General features: G+C 41.3%; 1 protein-coding gene across 3 annotated transcripts in view; it reads right to left on the bottom strand.

The window, feature by feature from the left end:
• Positions 1–625: 625 nt before the first annotated feature.
• pax5 (paired box 5) overlaps positions 626–27065 on the bottom strand; it is a 52590-nt gene continuing 26150 nt past the window's right edge. For 2 of the 3 annotated variants that reach the window (XM_034858871.1, XM_034858876.1), the window contains exons 6-11: positions 23800–23900; positions 15022–15154; positions 10521–10622; positions 7817–7903; positions 5797–5883; positions 626–3443 (exon numbers count right to left, since the gene is read on the bottom strand). In XM_034858871.1, coding sequence (XP_034714762.1) covers positions 3361–3443; positions 5797–5883; positions 7817–7903; positions 10521–10622; positions 15022–15154; positions 23800–23900 — 593 coding nt within the window. In that variant the 3' untranslated portion in view covers positions 626–3360. Of the gene's footprint in view, positions 3444–5796; positions 5884–7816; positions 7904–10520; positions 10623–15021; positions 15155–23742; positions 23901–27065 lie in introns of all 3 variants that reach the window. The other variant, XM_034858864.1, reaches the window with a different exon arrangement.

Genomic DNA, 27065 nt, shown 5'->3' with positions numbered 1-27065 from the left:
TGTATGAACCAAGTATGGAGAAGGAATGGCAGCTGGAGAGGTGCCAGTTCTCCAGTTTGCCTCTTAAAAAAGACACCAAACCCCCTAACCCCTAACAATTTTTACCAAGGCAGGTATGAGTGTTTCGCTGCTTAGAATCAATCCAGTTGAAGTTGGACAGATTCCTGTGCCAACTTTTATTTGCTTATACCGACTTTATGAAACAGACCTTTTTTTGGAATATATTTAGATTTGTGTTACCTTCAGCCATCTGTCGTCATTTGTTAATTGCTGAGAGTATTTTCCATTAGATGAGTTAGAATTTTCAAATTATCCCTGTTACAAATGTTATGAGTGAATATGTGACTGACATGTCTATGGTGAGTAAATGTCGGGTGCTGGATCAGGGCTTGGTCCTGTTATCAGAGCTCCAATGTTGCCATTGGTACAGTATGTAAATTATCAACCCAAAGTTAGCAAATTACTGGTTGCTACGTATTAGCAAAGGCATTACATAATCTACAAACAGACAGACAGGCAGAGTTTTGTTGAGTTGCAGGGAGGGATGCTGAATCTTGTTTAAGTGATGCATGGTCAGTCAGGGGGGGAGTTGACATATAAAACTAAAGGCACTGTCCTTGTTTTCAGCTGGTGTGGTTCAGGTTCAATAATGCCTCAGAATCAAGCGAGAAAGACAGAAATAAGGAAAGGCTCCTGCTACGGTGCACGCTGGCAGCACAGCAGGCGAGCCGTCAGAAGAATCTGTTTTAGAGTTGTGCACACACAACTTTTAAGTTCTACAAATGTAAAAGGATCCACTCTATTACTATTTTAAAACCCAGAAACAACAAAAAATTGAGAAACTAACAGCTTTGTTCAGTTTTATAGGTATATGTTTATATAGCTATATTTTATGTCTTACGCTGCAGATTGGGTGCCTTCAATCTGTTCGCTAGTAAAACTACACAGTAGCAATGAAGCGCTACGGTCAGCCACACACACCCCAAACAAACAAAAGATATGTAAACACTTGTAGACGATGGCTAAAACAACAACACACAGCTCTTAGTCTTTTTTTTTTTTTATCAAAAGAAAACTTCATCACTAAAATCTAAATTTAAATGTGAATAATTGAAATTGCTATTGACATTGTGACTTCTCTTCTTGTTCACTGATTACTGTACAAATCTTGTATGGACAGAATTGAGAAGCTACATACCGGTTAGGGAAGATATTGCCCTCTCACAAGGTCAACACTGGGCCCTCAAACATTTGCAAGGGATAACACACTGAATTTAGATCAGTGCTGAAGGGCGAATCTGTCCTACTCTGTCTGTACATGATGGGTAAGGCCTCAACCCTGGTGTCATACATTGTCACAGCGCAGAACTAATGTAGAAGACAAACAAAAATAAAACAGTTTCACTTGTTTTGTCACAAAAGCATTTCTCTTTATAGAAACAATTTCAGGATATCAAACAGCACAAGGACAAGCACTCAAAAGGGGGATAATAAGAAGAAAAGGGAAGAAGTATGTGATGGTTCTAAAATTATGTCAAAAAAGTAAAATTTGCGCCTTTAAATGATGATTGAGTCTCTTTGTGCTTTTGTAGTTAGTCAGCCGATCCACTAGGGGGGCCCATCTTTGGGGAGTTAAAAGAGAGAAATAGAGAGAGAGAGACAGAGAGACAGAGAGAGAAAGAGAGCCCTGCTTCCCTGTTCTTCTTATCAGTATTCAGGAAGCAGATACAAATGGCGTCTTATTCAATGGCACCTGTGTCAACTGATACCAGGCAACAAACTATAAACAGGAAAATCGCAATCTGATCATATTTATAAACAAAGACTTCTTTTCAAATTGAAAATGTTTAAGATTTCATATTTCACTGCATCTTCATCATCATCATCATCATCATTATCACTATTCTAGCACAACAGTGTGACACATATAAATCATTACAGGCATTCACTCTCATTACGGAGCGCAGCGCAGAAAAGCTTCTTAATATATTACTCTGTGTCTCCTCCCATTATAAATAGCTCTTGATCAGGACTAAATCTTGGCTATGGAGGTAGGATAGCACCTTCCTGTACAACAACCATCCCTGGTGGATTTGATTTTGGTCTGATGTGAACATGTACACATGTTCATTTTATAGTAGAGGGCTCAGGGTTTAGGCTGTGCTTTTACTGAAAGGTCTGTCAGTCAATGGCATTCAAACCAATTTAAATGCAAGTGTGGATGTTCTTTGATACACTTAGGGAACAGGCAACAACCACTGGAAATTGAGCGTTTGCTAAACCTCATCCCCAGACAGCGATTATCCATTTGTAGCTTAGCAACCATAACTGGGCATGGCCGGCGTGTCAAGATCAGGATATCTCTACATGTTGAAGCAGTGTTCATGGGGCCCACTCTACATTTAAACAGATTGGAGGCGGAATCTTCTAGCTTTTTTTCCAAACCAAAAACAGAATGGCAAAAGTGTGATGATAGATTAAACTACAGGCCAAATTGGCTAATGCTGTTTTTGTCTACTTCTGTCTGAAAGGATCCATTGTTTCAAAAGCCCTTACAGTTTTGACGGTAAATCTGCCGCTGGTGTCTTTGTCGGCTGCATGGGAGCCGCGCGAGAATAGAAAGCTTGATGGGCATAGCAACAGTAGCTAATGGGGGCGGGGCTTAGTGATACGTGAAACTGAACACCACCATTAAAAGTCATGGTATCCCATTTATCTACCATTGTGATCCCAGGGAAAATGTGTAAAATCTAAGGAGACTAGAATGATAATGATATGGGGGATTTTGGTCATTCAAAGTTATGAGAATTGGATTGTCTTTACTTCACCATAGCATAGAAAATTGTTTGATTGTTTCGGGGCCTATAAAGACTGTTTGAAAAAAGTGATTTTGCTTAAATTAACTCAAATAATTTCCTAAAAAAATGTCCCCAACCTGTAAACACAACATCCTACCCAGAAGATCACAATCACTGCTGCACACTCACTGCACTGACTTCTTGGATTTGTAGACAATTGGTTAAAAGAAGCCCAGCCTTGATTTATTGTGGTAGGGTCCAAATTAACTTGCTTCTGACCAGTCCTACAGTAAATCTATCAGTTATTGACACTGCCATGCCTGTGTCCTCACAGTGATGTCATACCCACACAGTTGGTCTGTGTTGCAGCCAGCAGTGCGTTTGTTGACTTAAGTGTCAATCAAAGAAAATTTAAACTTCACTGACGTCAAAATTTGTAATCTTCATCCTCATTGTTGTCCGTGTGTAGGCAGGTTTGCACTGTGCAGTGCTGGTGCTATCCGTCCCCTCATCCCTCCCCCGTTTCCTTCTCTTCTTCCTCCGCTTCTCTCAGTATGAGGGGTCAGTGGCGGTCGTAGGCAGAGGCTGTTGCAGTGCCAGCAGGGCCTGCCCCTCGTGATGTTGCACTGTAGTAATACGGTGAACCTGGGAAGGAACACAGGTACAAATATTTCGTTGAATTTCTCTTAAATGAGACTAAAAATGATAAGTTCAGTTCATTACAACTTGGGTCTTTTTTTGCAGTTTTGGCCCCATTTTCAATTCATTTAAAGTGTTTCTGGCCACCTGATAAATGTTAGTCCAGTATTCACCCCCTTTTGAGGTCTGTTTTGGTCTCCACCAACTCTTGAGAGAAAAATCTGTCTCTTTAGCTATTTATTGGCTAAATGCTACACCACGTTCACCAGCTAGTCTCTAACCTTTGCTATCTGCCTTTTGGTCCTGATGTGAGCATGTAGTGTACAGGAGATTTATCCGAGCTTTTTGCTGAAAACAGCTGCCTGGGATGTAGTCCTGCATGTTTTCAACCCGCCCATGGGGGCTTGGACGTGAAGCACGCCAAAGTGATCCGAAGCGAGTCAAGTGTCCGGCATCTCGAAGCTAAGCTACAGCTGAGCTAACAGCAGATGAACGCTTTCAACAGCAAACTTTTATTACAATTACGTGCATTCAAACTTCCACATATGTGTCCCACTGGGATACATAGGCACAGATCGGAGAATATGTAGGAAACTTTATTACACACTAGCACCTCAGCCAGCGGTGTCGCCCAATGCCGCCAGCCGGGTAAGGGGACATCAACGACGGTGTGCGCTAAGCGAAAATGCCGAATCCATCCTGCTTCCAAATGTTTGATCATTAGACAACAAACTGGACTACATCCAACTTCAACAAAACTCCCAACGCCAGTTTAGAGACTGCTGTTGTTTTTGTTTATGTGGAAACATGGTTAGCTAAACTTTACGCAGCCTATAGTGTGTGCTCTAAATGTAGCCTGTTTTGTATGTCATTTTTATATAATGTTGTTTTGTATTTTAAACGTGTAATACCACTTGAGCCACGGTGAAACCTTGTTTTGTGTTTATTGTTGAAATGACAATAAAACACACTAGAGTTGACTACCTCACTGTCTGTCTATGTCTGTAAACGATGGCGTGGCTTGGGAATGGGGTCTTTGAGCAGCAAGTGAACAAGTGCATTCTGGGATTTGGTGTCTTTCATCCACATTAGCCAAAAACACATTTTCTGGCTTTTCTCGGCCTAGAAGGCACCAATTTTGAAAAAAAAAAAAATCTACTACATAAGTGACCCAATTTAAGAGATGCTAATATGCTTCTTAGAGCTGCAAATATTTTCTTTTCCTAATTAATTTGGTTAATGTGGGGTTATGTTTGTTTCGGGCTTCTACCCATGTTTCTTTCCCCTTCGGACTTCTTCAATTAAATTGAAAGAAATGATGGCACAAAATAAGGCTCAGGTTGTAATAAATCTGAATTTTTCTTTAATTACTGTGGAAATGCAGTGAAAATGTGAAATGAGCAGCTTAAATTTTCTGTTAGGATTAAGATCATGAGATGACGTGAGCAGATGAAGCTAATGAAAAAAAAGTGTCCTTGTTGTGTACAGCCAAAAAGAGGAACTCAGTCTACTTTCTGACACTTGTCTCTTCAGCACCCACCTTCATTCTTTCTTTCTCTTTCTGTTTCTCTCTCTCTCACACACACACACACACACACACACACACACACACACACACACACTAAGTGACAGTCTAAACTGACACACTGAGTACAGCTCTACTACTGCTGATCCCTTGAGTCTATTCTCTCCTCAGGGAAGAGGTCGATTCAATACTGTAACCCCAAAGACACACAAAAACCCACGCTTACACACCTTTATACACCCACGCACACGCACACATGTGTACACACACACACACACACACACACACACAAACACACACACACACACACACACACACACACACACCTGTCTCTGTCACTTCCATCAATCAGCCCAGCTGTGTGTTGACAGGTTATGTCTGTCCACAGTCCAGGTAATCTCAGGAGGCTCTTTGGGGAAGTGAGGCATTAAGCCAGCCTGACAAACTATTTAGTCTCAGTCAAGACTTCAGAAGCCCTTTCTCCCCTTTTTCTTCTTTTTCTTTATAAAACTCTTTCTTTCATTTGTCACTTTTACTCTCATTCTTCCCTGCCTTCCTCTCTCTTCCCGCTGCCATCAGTATTAAAACTTTCGGTGCCTACTAATGTGCATCTTGTACTCATATTATGTGGTCGCTCATCTGTTATCATACAAAAGTTCCCTTACAGTCTTTACCTCTTTTTCCCATACCTCATTTCTCCTCACCATTGCACCTCTGCTCATACTTTAATCATCACACATACTCTTTGCTTGTGTTTAATCTTTCTTTCTTCCTTTCTTCCATTCTTTCTTTCTTTCTTTCTTTCTTTCTTTCTTTCTTTCTTTCACCACCTACCTTGCATCTGTCCTGCCTGGCTGGTGAAGAGACTGGAGGAGCAGCCGATTTCCGTCCCCAGGAGAGACCCATAATCCTGCTGAAACACTGGGACAGAGGGATGAAAGGAAGGAAGGGATATGAGGTAAGGAGAGGAAAGTGTTGAGGCCAAGCACTGACCCTTCTCACCTATTGACCTTTACACAGTCACATGCTAACAGTTTCACCTTTAAATGTGACCCCTAAAATGGCTCCCTATAGACAATGACTTTGACTGTTTTTGGCTCAGGTTTAATCTGATGCAGAGAAGTGAAGACAGTGTTGGGATGCCTTTCAGTATACATTTGTACTGTTTATTGATCCCCAGTGGGGAAATTACAATTTACACTCTGTTTTGTTAGTAATGACTACACATAGGCCTGAAATAGACACACATGCTCATGCACAAATGGAGAGATGTCAGAGTGAGTGGGCTGCCAGCTGGACCAGAACCCTGAGCCATTGGTGCAGTGCCTTGCTCAAGAGCACCTGGCAGTGCCCAAGGGGTGAAGTGGCATCTCTCCAGCTACCAGTCTCCACACTCCGTACTTTGGTACGGTTTGGTACGTCTCTTTGGTATGGTTTTGGTTCAGTATAGCGACTTTAATCCCCAAACCTCCGTTTCCCGACCCAACTCCCTACAGACTGAGCTACTTTTTTCCCCTTACATTAATTTTATACTTGAAGTAGTTTTGAAACCAGTACTTTTAGACACTTACTTGAGTAAGAAACTTGAGTTGATACTTCAACTTCTACAGAAGTCTTTTTAAACCCTAGTATCGATACATCTACTAGAGTATTGAATGTAAATACTTTTGACACCTCTGCCTTAATCTGACGGAGGTTTGTGCAAGTGAGAATCTACGGTCCTGACCATGGCTCTGGAATATCAGTAGCCTTAAGGCGCCTAGACATGAACTGTGGTAAAAGTGGTACCCCTGGCATAACACACCGCTCAAAATTGCTGTTGAGCACTGCCCTCAAAGTTCAAATTATTTTAAATTTGACGTTGTTACCACTGACCTTTCAAGGCGCAACCAAAGCCAAAAGCAATGATAATGCATACCTACACTGCGCTTTGCCTCTGTGCCTGCAATATGCTCTGGGCCCCATACCTCACAATTTTACCTCCAAACGTGTGTATGTAGTTGGCTTAACTGTGTATTGATAAATCCATGGCGCTGTCTGTGGTGCTGAAGTAGCACATGGATAATAGCAACATTTTCTCTGAGTCCTGCCCTGTTGTCAGTTTCCTCTTAGACCTATAACATTCTCTAAACTGTATAGCTAGAATTCAGAACTTAAAGAGTCATTCAGGGGTTCAGTATGAATGATGTGATACATTGTATACTGATGGAATACACTGTAATCACCGACTCATAGCGCTAAAGTAGAAGACTTAAGCTACAATCCAACATGAAAATAAATTTTAATTGTTTAAACAGAAGACTTTTTCTATATTTCTGCTGCCAAGTTGTCTGATAACATGCTTTTGAGACTGATGTCACATTGCCTTTTAAAGTTAATTAATTCGTAGGCTATAAACTGACGTTGCCTGCTCATTGTAGTTCAGCAGATCTCTGCTTCCGGCAGTTTGGTTCGGTCTTAGTTATCAATGTATAGGTGACTATATCAAAAATTAAAAAGATGTGGTCGAAGCCAACTTCCTCTCCATATAAAATAAAAACCCAGAACTCCCCCCACCCCCCCTTCCTTTTCTTCCAATCCATTCACACCCCGAATTGCCAGTCTTTTTAAATATCCTTTTACAGAACCATTAGTATGTCAATGATGTATTGTACTGTACGGTACAATACAGACAGAAATGTAATGTAATGAAAATAAAAGGAACAGTGGAGCATGAAAGATACAGCCTATTACAAGATAGTATTAGAGAGGTTGGAACTGGGATGTGAGTTGGAATGAAATGAAATTCATTGATACAATTATTGATCCGCTTCTGGTAAGCGGAACTGGGTGCGGAGATATGGGAGACACCTACCTAGTAAGCTGGGGTTAGGAAATCTCCATGATTCGTTGTATGTGGAATACTGGGGATGGGAATATGGACTTCCGGAAAAATCTCCCCCTGAAAGAAAACAATATAGAAGGCTTAGAAACAGCAGAGGATTGAGAGGATGATCCTGTCTGTTTCTTTGACTTTACTTTGAGAAATAAGATGTGAATCCTTTATGTGTTTTTACCTTTTACTTGTTTTTTGAGCTACCAGCCTTTACTAAGAAATATCAAGCAGTAGTTAAGTGCCATCAGGACTTTAGTTTATTTCAACGTGATCCTATTTTTTTTTTCACTGACTAACAAATGTGTTAACCAAGGTCGTGAGGCAAATTGCAAACATTGGTCATAGACCTGAATAAGGTGACTTTATGCCAAAGAATGCCAATTATTATTTGGAGTAGCCCCTTATTTGGGCTAGCTAAACCAGGATGGTTCATCTTTATAGCTAAAATTGTTAATAAGGTGCATAAATGTTTTGACAAACAGCATGTATCATGTCTGGGATTCTAGTGTGCACATTTAAACAATGACAACATTCATTGTTTGTTTAAATGCCAAATGTTGTCATTTTGTTTGGAGGACTTGTTCAGATTAATTTAGTTCATAGTGAAGCTTTAACCTGTCCTTAGTTTCAAACAGAATGTTTTGCAGGTTAGTTGAGAGTGACTGAACAGGAGAGCTCAGCGAGGCTGTAGTGCTCCTCTCATTCAGTGGATGATGGCGTAGCTTTTCTCCCTCATTTACTACTTACTGTCTGGGGTCTACTGTTCCTCATGTCTTCCCCTCCCACTCTTCCCTTCACCCCTTTTCTCTTTATTTTTCTCTCTTGTCCTCTGGCCCGCCTGAATACAGCCCGCCCGTCACCCTTCACATCAAAACAACATTCTTCCCTATTTCTTCTCTCTCTCTTTATTTTACATCTCTTCACCGCTCTCTTTTTTCAATCTTTTGCTCTTCTTTCTTTTCTTTTGAACCTTCACTTCTCCCGGGGGATCCCTCTCCCATAGCTGACAGTCACAGACCCTGATGCCCCCTCCTTCCAAATCCCCCCCCCCCCCATTCCTCCTCTCTCCCTCTCGTTCTGTCGGTTCTGCCTCACTGCTCCTCTACACCCCCTCTGAGTGTCAGCCCCCCTGCTGCAGAAAGAGAGACAGAGAGAGACAAGAAGAACAGCAGAAGAGAGTTGCTTGCTTAATGAAGGTATAATATTAGACAGAGCGGACAAAAAGAAGTATAATTTGCCTGAGAAGTGCTGAGATAAAACATGGTGAAGCTGGAGAAGCAAAGTTGGAAGATTATCTTTTCTATTCACTTCAGTTAACTCAAGGATTCAGGCCGCGTCAAATATTCACTGAGAAGAATCTAGATGTAGAGACTGTTTGTGTGTGTGTTTGGATGAACAACCAAACAAGTTTTCTTTCTCACACTACCCTTTGTGTGTCCTTATGTGTGTGTATGTTTAGCTGCATCTGTCAGGTGGGGTCGGGATACAGTCTCCATGGCATCCCTGGGTGCGAACATCCTACCCTTGTCATCACCGTAGTGACGGCAACATGTCAGGTTGTTTAGGAGACGAGGGGAGGGAGAGGGGGTTGGAAGGAGGCAAGAGGAGGCTCAGGATCTCCCTAGTGTAGCTCAGTGTCAAGGTGGCATACACACACACACGCACACACAGACACGCACACATGAGCACACACACACACACACACGCACACACACAAACACACACACACACACACACACACACACTGTCAAAAACAAATACACATGCACACAAACAATCTCATATAGCACACACATAAACATACCCCCCCCCCACACACACACACACACACACACACATACACACAAATATGCTGTCAAACCGGAGGACAGGGTTAGCGCAGGGGGACAGGGTTACCCATCTTTAGACGTGCTGTTTCTACATGTCCGCTGAGAGAGAGTGTGTGTGTGTGTGTGTGTGTGTGTGTGTGTGTGTGTGTGTGTGTGTGTGTGTGTGTGTGTGTGTGTGTGTGTGTGTGGGGTCACAGACTGAATGATTGGGAATACACAGAAGAGACAAGAACTTGTAAACAGCATGGTATTGAGTTTGCTTCCCTACAGATGTTGCTTTTGTGTTTTATCCTTTTATTTCTCTGCAGTATACTTTACACTGACCACAACCACCACTGCAAGACTGTGTTAGAGAGAAATAGAAAGAGAGAGACAGAGACAGAGAGAGTGAGAGAGAGAAGGGGTTCCAGGATTGATACACAAAAGCAGCGTAGAAGGCGGAGTGGAAGGGAATGAATGAATTAGTCGTGGGTCACTGGTGATTCTCATTAAAAACAAATTACTAATGTTGAGGAGGGACAGCTGTGCTACTGTGGCTGGTTTCTAATGATACACAGAGACACACAAACGACACCCGCACACACACACACACAGAGACACACACACACATACACACACACACACACGCCACCGCCTGGGAGCACTGTCAACCATAGTGTAGACAAACAAGAAGGAGGAAGTGGCAAAGCTAAGTGCACCCCCTAAAGACCCACATACATCCAGTGGGAATGCAAACAGATATGGATGCAGAAATCTGCTATGATGATGGGTGGCGAGAGATGATAGAGTTAGTGTAAAAGAAAGCCAAGCACCATGGCACTTTTGGTACCAAGAAACAATGTGTGTGTACTCACCAGGTACCATGCCAGTGAGGGAGGGGGTGGAGTAGCTGCCCTGTCCAGTGGGAGGAACATGAGGAGGGTAGCCTGGCAGAGTGGTGCTGGCTAGGTCGCGACCTGTAATCACACACACACACACACACACACACACACAGACACACACACACACACACACACGTATGCTGTCTTCAATAACCTACTATCAATATCATCAACAGTTTCAACATTGTTATGTCATCATAGCTGTACCTCCTGGCTCTATTCTGTGTGTTAGTTATGCATGCTAATATTGTTTTACATTGAACCTGCCCAGAATCAATTACTTTAACCAACAATTATTAACATTATTTTCTTTGTCAGTTAATTTTTTAACCCAAGTCTAAGATGTTGTCTTGTTGTGTGCGGCCAATAGTTCAAACCCAAAGAGATATACCTTATTTACCATAAATTTAAGAAACTATAAAAAATAATAACAATAATAATCATGTTTGCGGAGGTTTAAGCTGTGAATTTTTGCCATTTGTGGTTTAAAAATTAAAAGTTGATTATCAAAATTGTTGCTGTTGTTACTGTTCAGCTAGTTAGTTCATCAATGGATCAATCGACTTGTGTCAGCACCAAAATAAAAGTTTGACAAAAGCTGATTTGGATTTCTGAATTCTGATAGTGTTAAAAAGGCAAGAGTGCCCTTTCCTTATTTACTGTGCTGTTTCATAATGACCTTTTGTATTAACAGTTGCACAGCAAGGAAAGGAAAGAAACTAAACTGTAATGTCTAAATAGTCTGCTTTTATTTAGCACTTTTCAAGTCCTAATGACTACTCAAAGCACTTCTTCATATTACAGACACCATTTACACGTTGATATGCTGGTGGCCGAAGCTGCCATACAAGGTGCCACCTGCTCATCAAATAAACATTCACACACCTATGGAGCAACATTGGGAAATATTTGGGGTTCAGGGTCTTGCCCAACGACACTTTGAGGGATCAAACCACCGACCCTTTTTGTTTGGTAGACAACGCTCTACCACCTGAGCCACAGCCGCCCCAATAGTCTTCTCCTGATTGTGCTGATTTAAATGAGGAAAAAGCTTCTCAACTGACCTTTTCCATAGCAGGAAAAGAAGGTGTAATCAATAATATTGGGAATGGCTCTGTTTCGTTGCGGTGTCCCAGTAAGACACAACAATCATAACATGTCTGAAAATACTGCAGATAACGTTCATGTTTGTAGATATAACTGTTATACTTTGAAAAAGGCAATGACTATAAAATTATAAAAATATATAAAATGTGTTACTATTTGTTACTTCCACTTCTGACAGTAATTATAGTAAATACTAAGATGCACCAAAAATCAACACCTCATGCAGGGTCTTTACTTAAATAATAATGCAGGAGCACATTTAGGATGTCCCTCTTACTCTTATTTATTTCCTCTTTATTTTCCACCCACTGACATCCATTCATTTACCAACTGCCCCCTTCTCTCGGTATCCCCCCTCCCTTGTCTGTCACTTGGTGGATAGGATATATAACTGCATTAGACTACATGACAGTGTGTCGGCCCAAATCATTTCTCTATGTTTGCACGTAGTAGACATCGGGAGTGCATGGAGAGGGAGCCCTCCATTCATCATCATCCTACACACCCACACACACATGCATCGACACCCTCCGCCTCCCCCCCCCCTGCACTCACACATTTATCATCATCATAAACAGCTCAGATGCTAACACCATCAATCCCATTCACTTCCCCTTCACTTAACCACCACTAACTAACTGAGAAGAGGAGCTGGAGGAGCAGGAGGAGATAGGAATGAAGAGGAGAACAATATTGTGGACAATTTTATTTTTCAACTGTGAAATTTCCTGTTCAGGACAGTTCTTTCAGTCACAGATCAGCGATGCCAGTGGCTCTGTGAGGCTTTATTTAGGCACAATGGTGCTTTATGGTGCAAAATGCTAAGGCCAGTATACTAAAATGCTCACAATGATAGCGCTAAAACTGTTGATGTCGAGTAGGGATAATGTTCATGTTCACGTAATGATCACACAAGTTATTACAAATCCTCGTGAGGGGGATTATCCATCCAAGAGTTTGGGAGGGACATTTTATAAATTTTTCATTCAAAAACAGACATGTTAACCTCATGATGTTGCTGGAGGAAGAATAAGAGGATCACCAAAGTTATTAGGACATGACTTGGGGAGCATGAATGTTGGGGTAAAACTGAGATATTTCAGTATGCACTAAAGTACTTAAACGACCAACCGACATTGCCATTCTTTAGAGCCATGCTGATAAGGATCCCTTATCAAAAAAGTTTTTTTGTGTTACATGATAAAAAATAACAATCAGCAAATTCATTGTTGTCCTTTTTTAAATTCTCAAATATACAATTTGGTCACCCTCTGATTTTACTTGAAAATAAAATAAAAATCAAGGAGAACAAAAATGGGAGAAGAAATGGAGATGATGAGAAGAAAGGTAAACACAACATGTGGTAATTTATCAACAGAGACTTATATTTCTGTCCTCTTCACTTGATATTTGCCTCTTCCCCTCCCTCCCTACTCGTGTTTCTCTCCCACACTTCCCCTCTCTACTCCAGCCTGCTCTGTCCCTCTCCACCTCCTCTCTCCTGTCTCCGTGTAGTAAAGTTTTCCTCAGTGTTTGACGCGACAGCGAGGCATTAGTGCAGACGGGATACTCATCCGCTCAGGGTCAGTGCACAGGGCAAGGAGGAGAGGGAGGAAGAGATGGACTCTCTACAGCCCAACTTAGAGGGGGCAGACAGGGCCAGATCCTCTGAGGTGTGTGTGTGTGTGTGTGTGTGTGTGTTTCTGTGTCTGTGCATGCGGTGTATTTGTGCATATGTATGCCAGTTGCGTTGATGTATCTGTTCTCCACAGCTTTGCCGTAGAGGTCAACCAACAAGTACAAGTCTCCTCTGTGCTCACTTGCAGCTACATGAACACACATCCTTTTCCTCCCTTTCTCTTTGACTGTCTCTCTCTTTCTTACCCTTCACCACCAAAAAGCCATCAGAGCAACATGTCTATATGTCAAACCTGGAAGTAATCGAGGGTGTACAGTTTGTCCCTCTGCAGTCGAGTACAATAGGCAAAGTCCTGGGTAAAACAAAAATGCCCTACAGATTTAGAAAGGCCTCAGAAACAAAGATTGAATGTGTAAATGTTGCTCTACAGTGTGTGTCCAGAGCATCAACACGTCAGGGGTGAAATACTATTGCGTCAATGTGTCAACACAGGGACGACTGATCCCCTAGAGGGAGCTCTATTTTGAGGGAAAAGATGGGCAAGGAAATGTATGCATAATATGAAGGTGTGTGTGTGTGTGTGTGTGTATGTGTGTGTTTGTGTGTGTGTGTGTGTGTGTGTGTCTGTTTGTGTGTCTGTGTGTGTGTGTGTGTGTGTGTGTGTGTGTGTGTGAATATTAATGTGCGTTTGCATGCATAAGCAGAAATGGAAATTCTCTCTTTCTTTCTCTCTCTCTCTCTCTCTCTCGGGCAGGTAATATTCCTCAGTGGTTTCAAAGGGCATAAAAGAGCCCATTCCCAGATATCCCAAATTCCCAGCTCTATGATTCCCCTCATTATAGATGGGAACGTCGAAGCCTTGTCCAAGTGCTCCCAGGTCTACTCTTAATTAACCACTGCCTCTCCCAGTGCCCCTAAATAGAGTCAGAGGAAGAGATGTGGCTCTCACTTTTCCTCCATCCTTCCACCTTTCTTTTCTTCCTTTCCTGTGGGCTTCTCACCTCTCCTGAGATCCAAATCTCTGATCTCTTTAAGCAGGTTCAATCACTTAGAATCCATGTAGCTGCTGAGGTTGACTTAAAGGCATTTGGTTTAGTGTGTCTGGAATATGAATTACTGTTTTTTGTTTATGTAATACTAAGCTCTGACCTGTGCACTATAGGCTTGATTTATGAATCATTTTCTCTTGCATTTAGTAATATGCAATTATGTTGTCACACAGCCAGAGCAAAACAATTCATCAAATAGATAGATAAATAAATAAATGAATACATATTAAATATTGTTTTGCTAAATTTCTAAATGCTCTAAATTTGGATCTTATAATTTTAGGAGTCTTGCAATTTTAAGTTCTCCCCCAATAGCTTTTCACAATTAGTCATTTGCAATATGAGGGTTAGGGTTATTGTAGGTTTTATGGTAATGTACTTAAATGATACATTTGTTTTGAGTTTTTGGGTCTCCTTGACCTTGACTCTTTGGCTTAGAATGTAAACTAAACAATTAGCTTTAGTCACAAAGCAGTGTATGCCCATTCAGGTTTGTTTCCAAAAAAGCAAAACAATATAAAGAAAAAGGCATGTGCACACCGGAAGTCCAGCTTAGCTGATGATGAAAATCATCTTTTGTTTTGTATCAGTGTGTGCCTTTTTAATTTATACAAATCAATTTAACTTTTAATCAGGTAACAAAATGTCTTTTCATTTAATAGTTGGATGTCTTTCTTACCTGGAACAAGTGAATAGGACTGTGGACCTGACATGCTGGCTCCTAACTCCGCTCCTGTTCCAGGACTGGCCAAACTGTTCTTCATCTCATCAAGTCCGCCAGCTAGTGAGGCCATGGCTGAATAATCTGACGTCTGGGTAGAGACAGGAAGTGAAGAAAGATTAGAACAGAAGAAAAACAACATGACATTTTCAGAATATGCCATAGTACTAGTGCTGGATGCTGCTCACAGCTGTGATCAATCTATTTGTTATATCTTGCTATATTTCCAACATGCTGCCCCTTTCTCATAGCAAAGAAGCTTTCATATGAGAACACACACACACACACACACACACACACACACACACAAACATTTGAGTTCATTGATCTGTTTACAAAGATGAATTTACTATACAGCCAAGTCCAACAGTCTATAACCATAGGCTCAGCTTGTTCTTTCTCCTTATCTCTCTCACTCTCTCTCTCTCTCAATCTCTTTCTCACACACACACACATACACACATTAGCACAACCGTACACATTGTACACAGACACAGTGGCAATACCATGACTAGCACGAAGCCTTTTGTCTCCCCAGATACCAACAACAATAAGAACTATGATCACCTCAACACACGTGCGAGCGGTCTCTCAGTACACTGAAGACACATGCATGCACAAGCGTGCGCACACACAGACACACACACACACACACACACACACACACACACACAAACACACACACACATATACAAATATTGTTGTTCGTCTTGTTGTCTGGTTTTTATTTTCTGCGCAAGTTCTCAGTAACTTACATGTAATCCATGTTTATTTTGTGAAAATTAATGTTTTTTTACCATATTATCATTTGGTTTGTCAAAGAGAAGGTGACTTTGATGAAATGATTTACAATTATAAATGCTTTAAACATATTATTCATTTTGATTGCATTTCTCAAAATGTCCATTTCCATACTCTGAGTACCAAACCAAACCTCTTCTGATTGTACGTGTGCCCAAAACTATTGTTGTGCCGCCACAAATTTGAAGTAGATCACATCAGAAAACACACAAATAAAAGCAAAGTAAATAAGTACAAATAACAAATCTATTGTCTAAAATATAAATTGTGACCTTAGGATTAACCAAGATCATGCAGAATTTTGAAGCAGCCTCTTCAACAGCCTGGTGAAGTATTCTTTCTCACTCTCCTAAAATGCAGACAGATAGCTGGATAATGAAAACTGTCTGCTCACCTGTGTCTGACCCGCACACCAAGCCATGACCCATCGATCTTCATCTCTCTGCCATATCTGTGTGCGTTTGTGTGTATGTGGTCATTTAGAGTGGTGGTATTGACACTGATGACCAGCTATATATAGATTAACCACCAATTCTCAGGGCCACTACGCTCATGATGGGCAAATGACCTACCTGCTGAATGTTTGGTGTGTGTGTGTGTGTGTGTGTGTGGGTGTGGGTGTGTGTGTGTGTGTGTGTGCGTGCGTGCGTGCGTGCATGCGTGCTTGTGTGTGTGTTGTGTCAAGTGTTGTAACAAAGAGGTAAAAAGCACATAGAAAAATGCTTTTATTGGTAGACTGTGAAACAGATTTTAAGCTTGGTATTCTTCAGACAGCACCAAGGCCTTCATGTTGATCTGTTTTTAGAAACAGGGAAAATGAGGCAATGACATCATGACTAACGCCACAGCCAAACAGCTGTTAATACAAAATAACAGTGGGACGGCAACAGAGGCGTAAAGTGTAAATCACTTTGCTCAATCGAATTGTTGGGCTCAATTAGCTTAAAGATTTGTTGTTAGTGACAATGTACTATGTCGCTTTTCTGCTGATGTGTGTGTGTGTTTGTGTGTGTGTGTGTGTGTGTGTGTGTCTGTGTACACTAATGACAGCAATCAGAATTTCCTTTAGGTGATGAGGTGAGAGTTTAGCACTGACCCTTTTAATATCTCCCATTTGTGTGTTTGTGTGTGTGGAGCTGTAAGTATAGGTGTGTGTTTGTGCTCACTGACCTCTTAAACACCCCTGTGCTCGTCAACACACAACACAACCACTGGACTGTGACCTGCCAAATAAGAGCTTACTCAGTACACTACACACACATCTCTCTCCCTCTCTCTCTCTCTCTCTCTCTCCCTCTCCCTCGCTTTACACTTCAGACACATTTTCAAGCCGTCTTTTCTCTCTTTACACACACCCCCCCCCTCCTCCACACACACACACACACACACATCACACCTGTAGTTTTTTTTTCCCCCAATCATACATGCTATTCCTGCACCTCCTCCTCCTTCTCTTGGCCGCTCTCTGTCTTATTATAATGGTGTCTAATGTGTCCATGTAGATGGGGGCCAGGCAGCAGCAGCAGCACAGAAGAAGGGGTCTGCCATGGTAATTGGCCATGATGAAGTTTGGCCAGTGGGGTGACAGGCCCGCTAAGGAAGATGGATCATTCTCATTCTGCACCATAAATGTTGTCAATTCCACCGCTCATACCGCGCCATCAGCTCTCATCAAAGAGGAGGGACACAGCTGCGGAGGGGCTGGGGTTTGAGGGGTGGCGGTAGTAAAGGTAGGGGAGTTGTACAGGGCAAGATGGTGTTACAAGAAAGGGTTACAAGAAAAGATGGCAGGGGGAGCTGGACCTGGGGCAGGAAGTCATAGGCAGACAGAAGGATGAGAGGAGGTCATTGGGAAAGAGAGAAATGGAAGACAGAGAGAAAGGGATTCATGTAAGACGTGAGGAAAGATGGACACTGTTAAATAAAATGATGAAAAAGAGAAATTTATGTGGAAAGAAAGAAAGAAATCATGGTTGTTTTGGGAAACTCTGAAAGGAAAAGATCATGTTCAGACCAACACAAGCTCTACGTGAAAGAAATGCTGCAGCTTTATTCATTTTAATGACACCCCTGGGTTGACACAGAGCTCCAACGAAAACAAATGCAGCAGTGTAAAGGTTTAACCTAGTTAAATTTCTTTTTCTGCAACACAATGCCACATCATGTTGTTTGATATCAGGTCTACATAAATAATTCTTAAACTACTATGTGGTTCTCTCTCTCGTGAGCTGTAAAAATAATTTTTTTCAAATTATGTTAATTTCAGTAATTTAAGCAGATTTAAAAACATGCAATAGCATCAAACTATTACAACATTTTGGAATGAAAATACTAAAACTATGACATGACTGAAATGTAATTTAAAATACAGCAAAAATACATACAAAAAGTTCTGCCTTTCTCTTAGTATTTTTGCTTCTACATTAGCCTACACTGTAGTCACGTTCATGAACGTAGCATACTGCTTCCATGCGTCCATGATTAGTTTCGAGCTAAACTGTGATGGCAAGATTATATGCTGAGATGAAAATGAATGGTTTTAAAGCATTGCAGCTGTGGCTCCAAACCAGAAATATTAAGAAGAGAAGTGTGGATCAGGAGGAGAATATTTCAAGCAGCCCTGATAAAACTGAAATGGATGAAAGAGAACCAAGCGCAAGTGCTAGTGCCTACTTAAGATGCGCCAGTAAAGTCTCCACAGCCCCTGCTAGCAGTAAGGAGATAGGACTTATGTTATCTAATATTTGGATTTCAGTAGGAGTGGGCTGCAGTGTGTTTTATGTCTACAGCTACACGAGACTACTACTATTTAGCTAATTTGCTTGTTGTGCTGAGTTGTGTGGAAGAGTTTAAGTGCCAGTTGTAGTGCTACCAGGGACGTGGCTGATACCAGTCAACAATAAATGGGGCGCCTTACTGCCCTTTATGCACTTTCTGCCCACTGGAGGCTCGGGGCACTTATCTTCACATGTTCTCGGATTGGTCTCCTGTTTGTCACTTTTGGAACAATATTGCATCCAAAACATCTGCCCTGATTAATGTTACTGAACCTGTTACTGTCAGTGATTCTGAACGATCTGGCAGCCCTTCAGCTCTCTAAAACTATAAAAACGTGCTGTATTTGCTTGACTCACGGCTGCTAAGAAAATGATTGCAACCCGTTGGAAACCGCTTGATGACGTGTCTATTTGTACATGGACCCTTTCTTTTTTGGATGTTGTATATTTGGAACTGTCTACAGCTTTCGTAAATGGAGCACCAAAAAAAACTTTGGACTCTTGGTACAGCATTGCTGACTCATTGAAGTCCATGCTGTAGACTGGTGCTCCAGTCTTCTTACCTCTACTTGCACATGTGTTTGGTCCCTTATCTTATCTTGTTTCTGTCTGTGTGTGTCTGCTTGCGTGTGCGTTTGTGTATGTCTGTTTTTGTGTGTATTGTTGTAAGCTGTGGACGTGGCTCTTGCAATTGTGTTTTTGTTGTTGTTGTTTCCTCTATGTGTTTTTTTTTTGATTAGTCCTGGGACACGTTCTCATGTCTACGTCTCATATGATTGGTAAATGTTTGTAATCTTTAAATAAAAACATTTGGTCACAAAAAAAACAATAAATGGGGTGACACCTGCAAGCTAGTTCAGGTAGCCAACTCAAGCTGCACTGCGTACACACACGTGACATGCCTCACTCCCTGTATCACTTACCAAACACATGCCCTCAATTTTGGAGGGTATTTAAGCTGCACAATTTCCCCATCTCTGCCTTGTCAATACTGCTGCTGGTCTGCCCCTGTATTGCTGTCCTCAGTTAACCCAACCACCACCCCATCTCCTGCATGAACTGTCTTTTGCTAAATAGGGTAGGCCTGCGCTACTGTATTTCAATGTCGGGCATAATGGTGGTACTTGGGGAGCTTAATATTTTCTGGGGTGGTACGCAATACAAAAAGTTTGAAAACTAATGACAGGCTTAGAGGTTAGGAACAGATATAAGTAGCAGATTTGTATTGCATGCTCTATGACCTAAAAACAGGTTTTTGTTTTAACTACTAAAAACTAAACTGTGTTGAACAACCTATGCTAGCCAATGTTTGGTTCCAAGATTTACAATACATAAATACAACTCTCCTATTAGACTTATTATCGCAGTCTGATTTATTATATTGCGTTTCAGTCTCTATCTGTTCCCATTTACAAAAATTCTCTATTAAAAATGATGCTAAGTTAACAAGTTACATACTAGTAATGAAAATTTACTACATATCTGAATGTCCTTCAACATCACAGTATGTGGCTGCCTACTATGTTTGTTTCCTCTCACTCCCCCACTTAAACAGAACAGGTTGGTCTACTCACTCAGATCTGGGAATGTAATGGTTTGGTCCAAATTTCACATCAACAACAGATGAGCCCTAATCGGCCCTCTGACACACACACACACACACACACACACACCGGCCCTGTTGTTGGCTTGCACCATTTGCATAATAGTATTTCAATTTTTCTCCATTCCCCAAATAGCTCCTGATTTCTCCATCTCTCTTATTCTCTCTCTCTCTCTCCCCAAATTGTCTTGTGTACTCCTGATGGAAAAAGGCTTGACTATAAACAAATACAATTCCCTCAGAGGTCCACAACTGAGACAGGGATTGTGGGGAAGGAATGCATCTGCGCTCAAACTGAGCGTGGCAGCAGTGGGGAGGTTATTAATTTCCAGGCGAGCCAGATAAACCTCAACTCTGGGCATAGTGCTGTAAAACTTCATACATTTTCAATGACAAATTGGGCTAACATTTGTAATTTATGAATAGTTTATTAATTTTAATTTTGAAATATAATATTATTGTATTGGTGGTTAATGCCTAATATGTACTGAGTAATGATTACATACCAATGATAAAGAACAGAAAGGAAAGGCTGGTGATATTCTCTATTTCTCTTATTTTAACAATGTCATGATGTAAGTGAAAACAACAATTAATTAAATCAATAAACAAATATTATTAACAATTAAACACAACTTTACACTTGGTGACATGTTGCAGTGAACATGTATTTTGAGTCAGTCCTACATACATCGTCCTGCTATCGGAAATACTCACCAGAGTACAAAATGTAAGTACAAAATTCATCAGGGGATGGACCAGTTTAACTATTTCTATCTTTCAGAAAAGATCACCTCTGACCTCTGGTTCTTTTTAAGCTTTTTTGATGGAGGAGGGACAAGAATTTTCTCTTTTTCTTTCTCTATCCCAGTGTGAGCAGACTGTTTGGTGCTGGGGTGAGCATTTGGACCCTGGGCAGCATGGATTGGTGGGGGCTCTGTTAGCCCTGCTGATTTATCAACTGGGTAATGAAAAGTGATTGAAGGAAAATTCAAATGAACCCTCTCTGACAGGCACACTTGCATACACACACATACGAGCATGCACACACAAATTAAAAGTGGGGCTTAATAGACTACAGGGAGAGTGGGAACAAGAGCAGGAGAGGGAGATGAGATAAAAGGATGTTTTTTTAGGGAGGAAAGATAAAGAAAAGGTCTGAGACAAACAAGATAGAAGAGTGACTACTGGTGACAGATAAAATAAGATTTGCTTAAGGGGAACGTGAACAATTTTACTTGTATCTGTTTAAGTGGGATGAAGAAATAATGAATGGGGCTTGTGTTTCAGTGCAAGAAAGCTAAAAGATAATGAGAAGGTTGAAATAACCTGAAATTACTATATATTAGTATACCATAATAATATAGCGTTGGTAGCTGAAATTTGCACCTCTGTTTCTCTCTTACTTGCAAAGCCCTTTGTCAATTTCAATTATATTCACAAATACACACTAACTCCCACTCAACAACAACACCATCAACAACAGGGCCAAGTACATATCACGCATCTATTAGGAAAAATCAGTCACAAAAATGTCAGTCAAAACACAGCCGGACCCCTTTTTGACCATAACCCCACCAGTACCGCCTCAAACACACACACAAACGAACACACACACACACACACACAAACACACCTCAGCCCACATACTAAAGAGGCTGAGCAGTGGCTGTCAGTGTTAAGGGTATGACTGTCAATCATTTCCTCTGGGAAATGCAGGCTAGTAAAAAGTGGGGGTGGTCGACCAGACAGGATAGCAATGTAGATTTGTGTGTGTGAGAAAGAGAGCATATGTGCGTGTGTGTGTGCACTTCTTGGTAATCACAATGCAGCATCCTAAAGCCAGTTTGACCCCAGGGTGACCTGTTGTTTAAAGCTCCTATGCGCCCCCATGCCCGACCCCCAGTGGCTTGACCTGGCTCAAAGAGGACACTGAAGTATGAATCCTGGGTATTATAGTCTTGAGTCGCAGTCTATAGAGGTACTAGAGCCAATCCCTGTCGACCTCTCGCCCTGTGCCACTCCACTCCCCATGTCGGTCAGAGGGAAGTGAATGGGCTAAAAAGCCAAACTCTGCCCTAGAGGTCTTAGGCTGTAGCCTATATGTAACTCCATACACTACTACTCCTCTAGTGTGTGTTTGTTCTCTTGCTCTTGACATTGACTGAATAAATAAACCTGAAGTAGCAATGTCTTTAGGATGTGGAAACAAGTGTCATTTTGAGACACAAAATATTTCCTTAATATTGACCAGAGGGCTGCAGATTAGAGGACATCTGAGAAAAGGTAGAGAGAATACAAATGAATGCTTGTGGTTTTTGTCATTCAATGTACTACTTACATCTGTCTATTCCACTCATATTTATGTTAACTAAACTGCTTGGAAAGGGCTGGAGGTTAATTTAGATGCAACATAAAGATACACTTCTTTTTTCATCTGTTTATCTCACATGCAAACAACACACACATACACAGCACATTCCCAAGATGCATCTGAATGTGGACAGCTCCTTTGCCGTCCCAGAGCAGCAGGAAGTGAGGCCATAATGAGCGCTCGGTCAATACGCTTATTAACCCCTGCAGTGTATCTGGATTATAGGAACATCAATAGGCCTGACTGGGTCTCTGTTGCAACCATCACAATGTCTATCAGACCAGAGAAACTCACAGCCGTCTGTCAGACTGACAGAGGAACACAGCTTGATGCTGACATTTTTAGATCACAGTGCAACAAAAAAAAAAACAGAAAGAAATCCATTAGAATGTTTGCAATAATTCTGCATTGTTTTGGGGATATAATTAGGAATATTTAAATTTAATTTCCATTATGCAATTTGACTAAAGTCTTTGAGATTGACATGGCATGGCAAGACAGAGCCGGCAGGGCAGGCTGTTAACCTTGTCGGAGACAAGTATTTGATCTAGCCCCAAACACTACAGTTTGTCAAGATTTGTGATGTATCTGTTGGTATATGTAAGTTATCTAAATTAAATAGATTTTCCTACAACATTGAACCCACACGTGTTTGTATAAAAACACTATATGTACAGTACAAACATAAACAATATATGTGTGTACATGTGTACCAAATGTACAGGTACACTATTAAATTAGATTTGATTCATTTGGCAAACATTTTTGTCCAAAGTGACCTGAGACTAGCGCATTCAAACTTAGATAGAATAATATTACTAAGAAAACTACTAGTAAAGTTAGCTATGCAACCACGTGACATTGTGTGCTTTACATATCAAACTCAAAATCTTGGGTTTGGAATGGGGAAGCAAAACTGAATGGATGTACAGCTAAAAAAGCATCCCAGATGGTGCTGTGGCAATCTTCACAAGAAAAAGAAATGAGTGACCATTAAGCTGGTACTGTGTGTGGTGTTGTCTTGTTCATCATTTTCAGTGTTTTTAGTCATACTTTTTATCAGAGCACCCAGTCTTGATGTGCCTCAACCTGTTCCCAAAGTCAGCCTCCAGAGTCGGGCCTACATAGAGGTCAGAGCTGGATTGGATTGGACAGGGTCTGTCAAACGGGCGGGCCAATACCTCGATCTGCTGCGGGGAGAACAGCTCCCCTCTCATCTGCTTCCTAAGGAAGTCCCGCCCACTGTGGCCGTGCCCATTGGTCAGCGGTGAATCCTGCAGACCTACGCGAGGACAGGAGAAAAGAGTGAGGTTAGAGTAGTTGTAAATGGAAGACATTTAATGGACGAAGAAAACTGTTAAAGGAGAAAGAAAAGAGGTTTAGAGAGGGTTTTGAGTCTGGTTTGTGTAACAGAGGAAGAAACCAGACAGGCGATGATAGAGGAATAAGGGAAGCTTGGGTTGATAAAATAAATCACTGCGGCAGATTTGAATAGAGAAGTTTGCGCAAAGTATGGGCTCAAGTGAACCCCAGTGAGCCGATTTAGGACTGACTGACTTCATAGATTGTGGAGACTGAGAAAATGCTATACAAATGCAATCCATTACCAAGCATATGCTGTCTCTCATTCTTGATCTCTCAAAAGCACACTCTTGCCCCTCACATATACACACTTCTCCCTCTTGTTGTATCTCCCATACACACACAGACACACAAATATATATTGCTGTGGTATCAGTATTAGACTGTGAGCTCTCGTATCCTGTAGTTATTGCAAGGCTGAGGGACTGAACGAGACAATTATAAGAACTCTGAAGAGTCGCGGCTCACAAATGATTAGAAAAGAGAGAACCAGAGAAAAAGATAAAGAGAAAAAGGGGATGAGGGTGAAAATCCCCCGCTATACAGCCAATTCATCACTCCAAACCGCTCCTGAGAGCCTGTTTTAGTCCTGGGGGTCACTATGTGTGTGTGTATGTATGTGTGTGTGTGTGTGTGAATGTGTGTGTGTGTGTGTGTGTGTGTGTCCGGTAGCGGCGGGATTGATATGACAGACAGGTGGAGAGGGGGAAGGGGCTTCAACTAGATACAGACAGAGAATACAGATCCATTTGCACCAGACTGTGTAAAGAAAAAACAAACAGTGAGGAAGAAAGAAAGAAAGAAAGAAAGAAAGAAAGAAAGAAAGAAAGAAAGAAAGAAAGAAAGAAAGAAAGAAAGAAACTAGAGATAGGATATTTTACCACATTTGACATTAAAGGATAATTTCAGTTTATTTCAAGTTAGGTCTTGCCCTAACTTTTGAGTACTCCAATAATTTTGCATTGGATCAAAGTTGCAGAACACCTGTGATATTATCTGGTGAGCTCACTTCTTCTACGCTTTGTGCAACTCCCCCTGGAGCCACAACTTTATTTTCACATATGCAGTCGTACTTACCGTAACCTGTAAACAGAACATGTTGTGTAAAATTGATGGAATTCCCCATTAACAAAGTCTTTTAGTTGAACTCTAACCATAGGGTATTTGCCATATCAACAATCTTTCCCAAACTTTAACTATACTGTAGTTGCTATGTGCTGTGATATTGTAATAAGTGAGAACTTATTGTTGTAAACCTAATCCGGGGCTTCACAACGTTGTCTAATATTTAAATTCAAGTTCATTGATTAGGTTGAACATTCTGAAGATTAGACGGGATGTAAACAAGCTAACAGTTAAAACTGATTATCAAAATTATCCATCTGTTGCACTAGAAATGTATGTGTGCAGACAACTATGGCAAGTACATTGGGTCGTAAAAGTAAGGGGCCAGCAAGCAGTTTCTATGTCATTTTTATCATTTTCCTTAGTTTTCTCTCACTGACATGTTTGGGTAACCAAACTGTATTATCATCTGACTGCTCATATGTCTTTAACCATTTCCCCTACACTTTAGCAAATAATTTGGTGTGCAAAAAGTTAATATTATCGAGGACCGATAGGAATGATGGCCAAAACCATGACAATAAGACCAAAGTTGTAATAAAGGAGAACTGTCCTTTAAATAGCAAATATAGTAGCCTTTTTAACCACATACTAATTTACAATTCTACGGCTGTACAATACTACTCCACTTCTTGCAAACTGTATTTTCCCAGTTGAGTGGAAATCTCTAAGAGTTGATGTATGATAAATCTAGACCAGGCACATCGGCACAAGGAGTGTTTTGGAGTTCACAGCAAAGACTAGGCTACAAGTGAACCTCAAATCATGAGAAAGTATCTAGCTGTCATCAAAAAAAAACTCACACTCACACAGTGCTGCATTACTTACAAAACCTTGCCATACCTTTCAGTACACAAAACATTTTTCACCCACTCTATCACAAACACACTGCTTGATCATAATCTCTCTTTCTCGACTATAGTCACACACACACACGCACACACACACACACACACTTTTATACAGATGCTGGGAGCAGTGTGAGTGTATGGTCTAGGTCTCTGGTGACAGACCAATCAGGGGGGAGATAAAGCCGGTATGATGTTTTAGCCTGGTAACCCACGGTGACCCATTTAATCCCACCGGCCAGTCCCCATGATGGAATTCAATTGATCAATCATGTAGCTCTGATGGCACCATTTCAGCCAGCTTATTGCTTTCTGCTTTCTCTCTGTCGCACACATACACACACACACACACACACAAACACACACACACACATATATAGACACACACGTAGAACTGAATACACACTGAAAGACCGTGACAGACCACAGTGGACATTCAGAGACACAGGAAACAGGTCCTACTGTAAAGACAAAGCTTTTACTTATGATAATCTATATTGTCCATTCATCTGTATGAACGTGTGTAATCTATGCTTTTTGTGTGAGTGTGTGTGTGTGTGTGTGTGTGTGTGTGTGTGTGTGTGGTTTGGATGTGGTTGTGGGTGGGTAGCTTGATATCCGGCTGGTCTCATTGTATCCATGGATGGGTAAAGAAACTCATTGCCGTGACGGGTTAAATCCTATTCACACACACACATACACATTCAAAGCTGCCTCTAACTCTAACTCAGTCTCAGAAGGGAAGCGCTTCTCTTCCCTCTTTTTCAGAGCAGAACAAAACAAACAATGAGCCCTTATTGTTCTCCCCTCTCTGCCTTTTTCCTCTCTCTTCCGCCTTCTCTGTCTCCCTCTTTTGCTCTCTCTCCCTCTCTCTCTCTCGGTTCTACCTCTCCTTCCCCATCTCCCTTTGACTCTGCCTGCCGTTGCCATTTATTCGACAACCCAGGAACAGTTGAATTATTAAACCTAAATACCTCTGAGAGTTAGATGGGTTTTCACCTGTTTATGGGTTTTGGTTTCAGGGTTTCAGCTTCAATGCAAGTTTGTGTGTGTGTGTGTGTGTGTGTGTGTGTGTGTGTGTGTGTGTGTGTGTGTGTGTGTGTGTGTGTGTG

The sequence above is a fragment of the Etheostoma cragini genome, chromosome 2 (genome assembly GCF_013103735.1).
Source record: "Etheostoma cragini isolate CJK2018 chromosome 2, CSU_Ecrag_1.0, whole genome shotgun sequence".
In the NCBI taxonomy this organism is placed as follows: domain Eukaryota; kingdom Metazoa; phylum Chordata; class Actinopteri; order Perciformes; family Percidae; genus Etheostoma; species Etheostoma cragini.
This window is presented reverse-complemented; position numbering and strand designations above follow the sequence as displayed.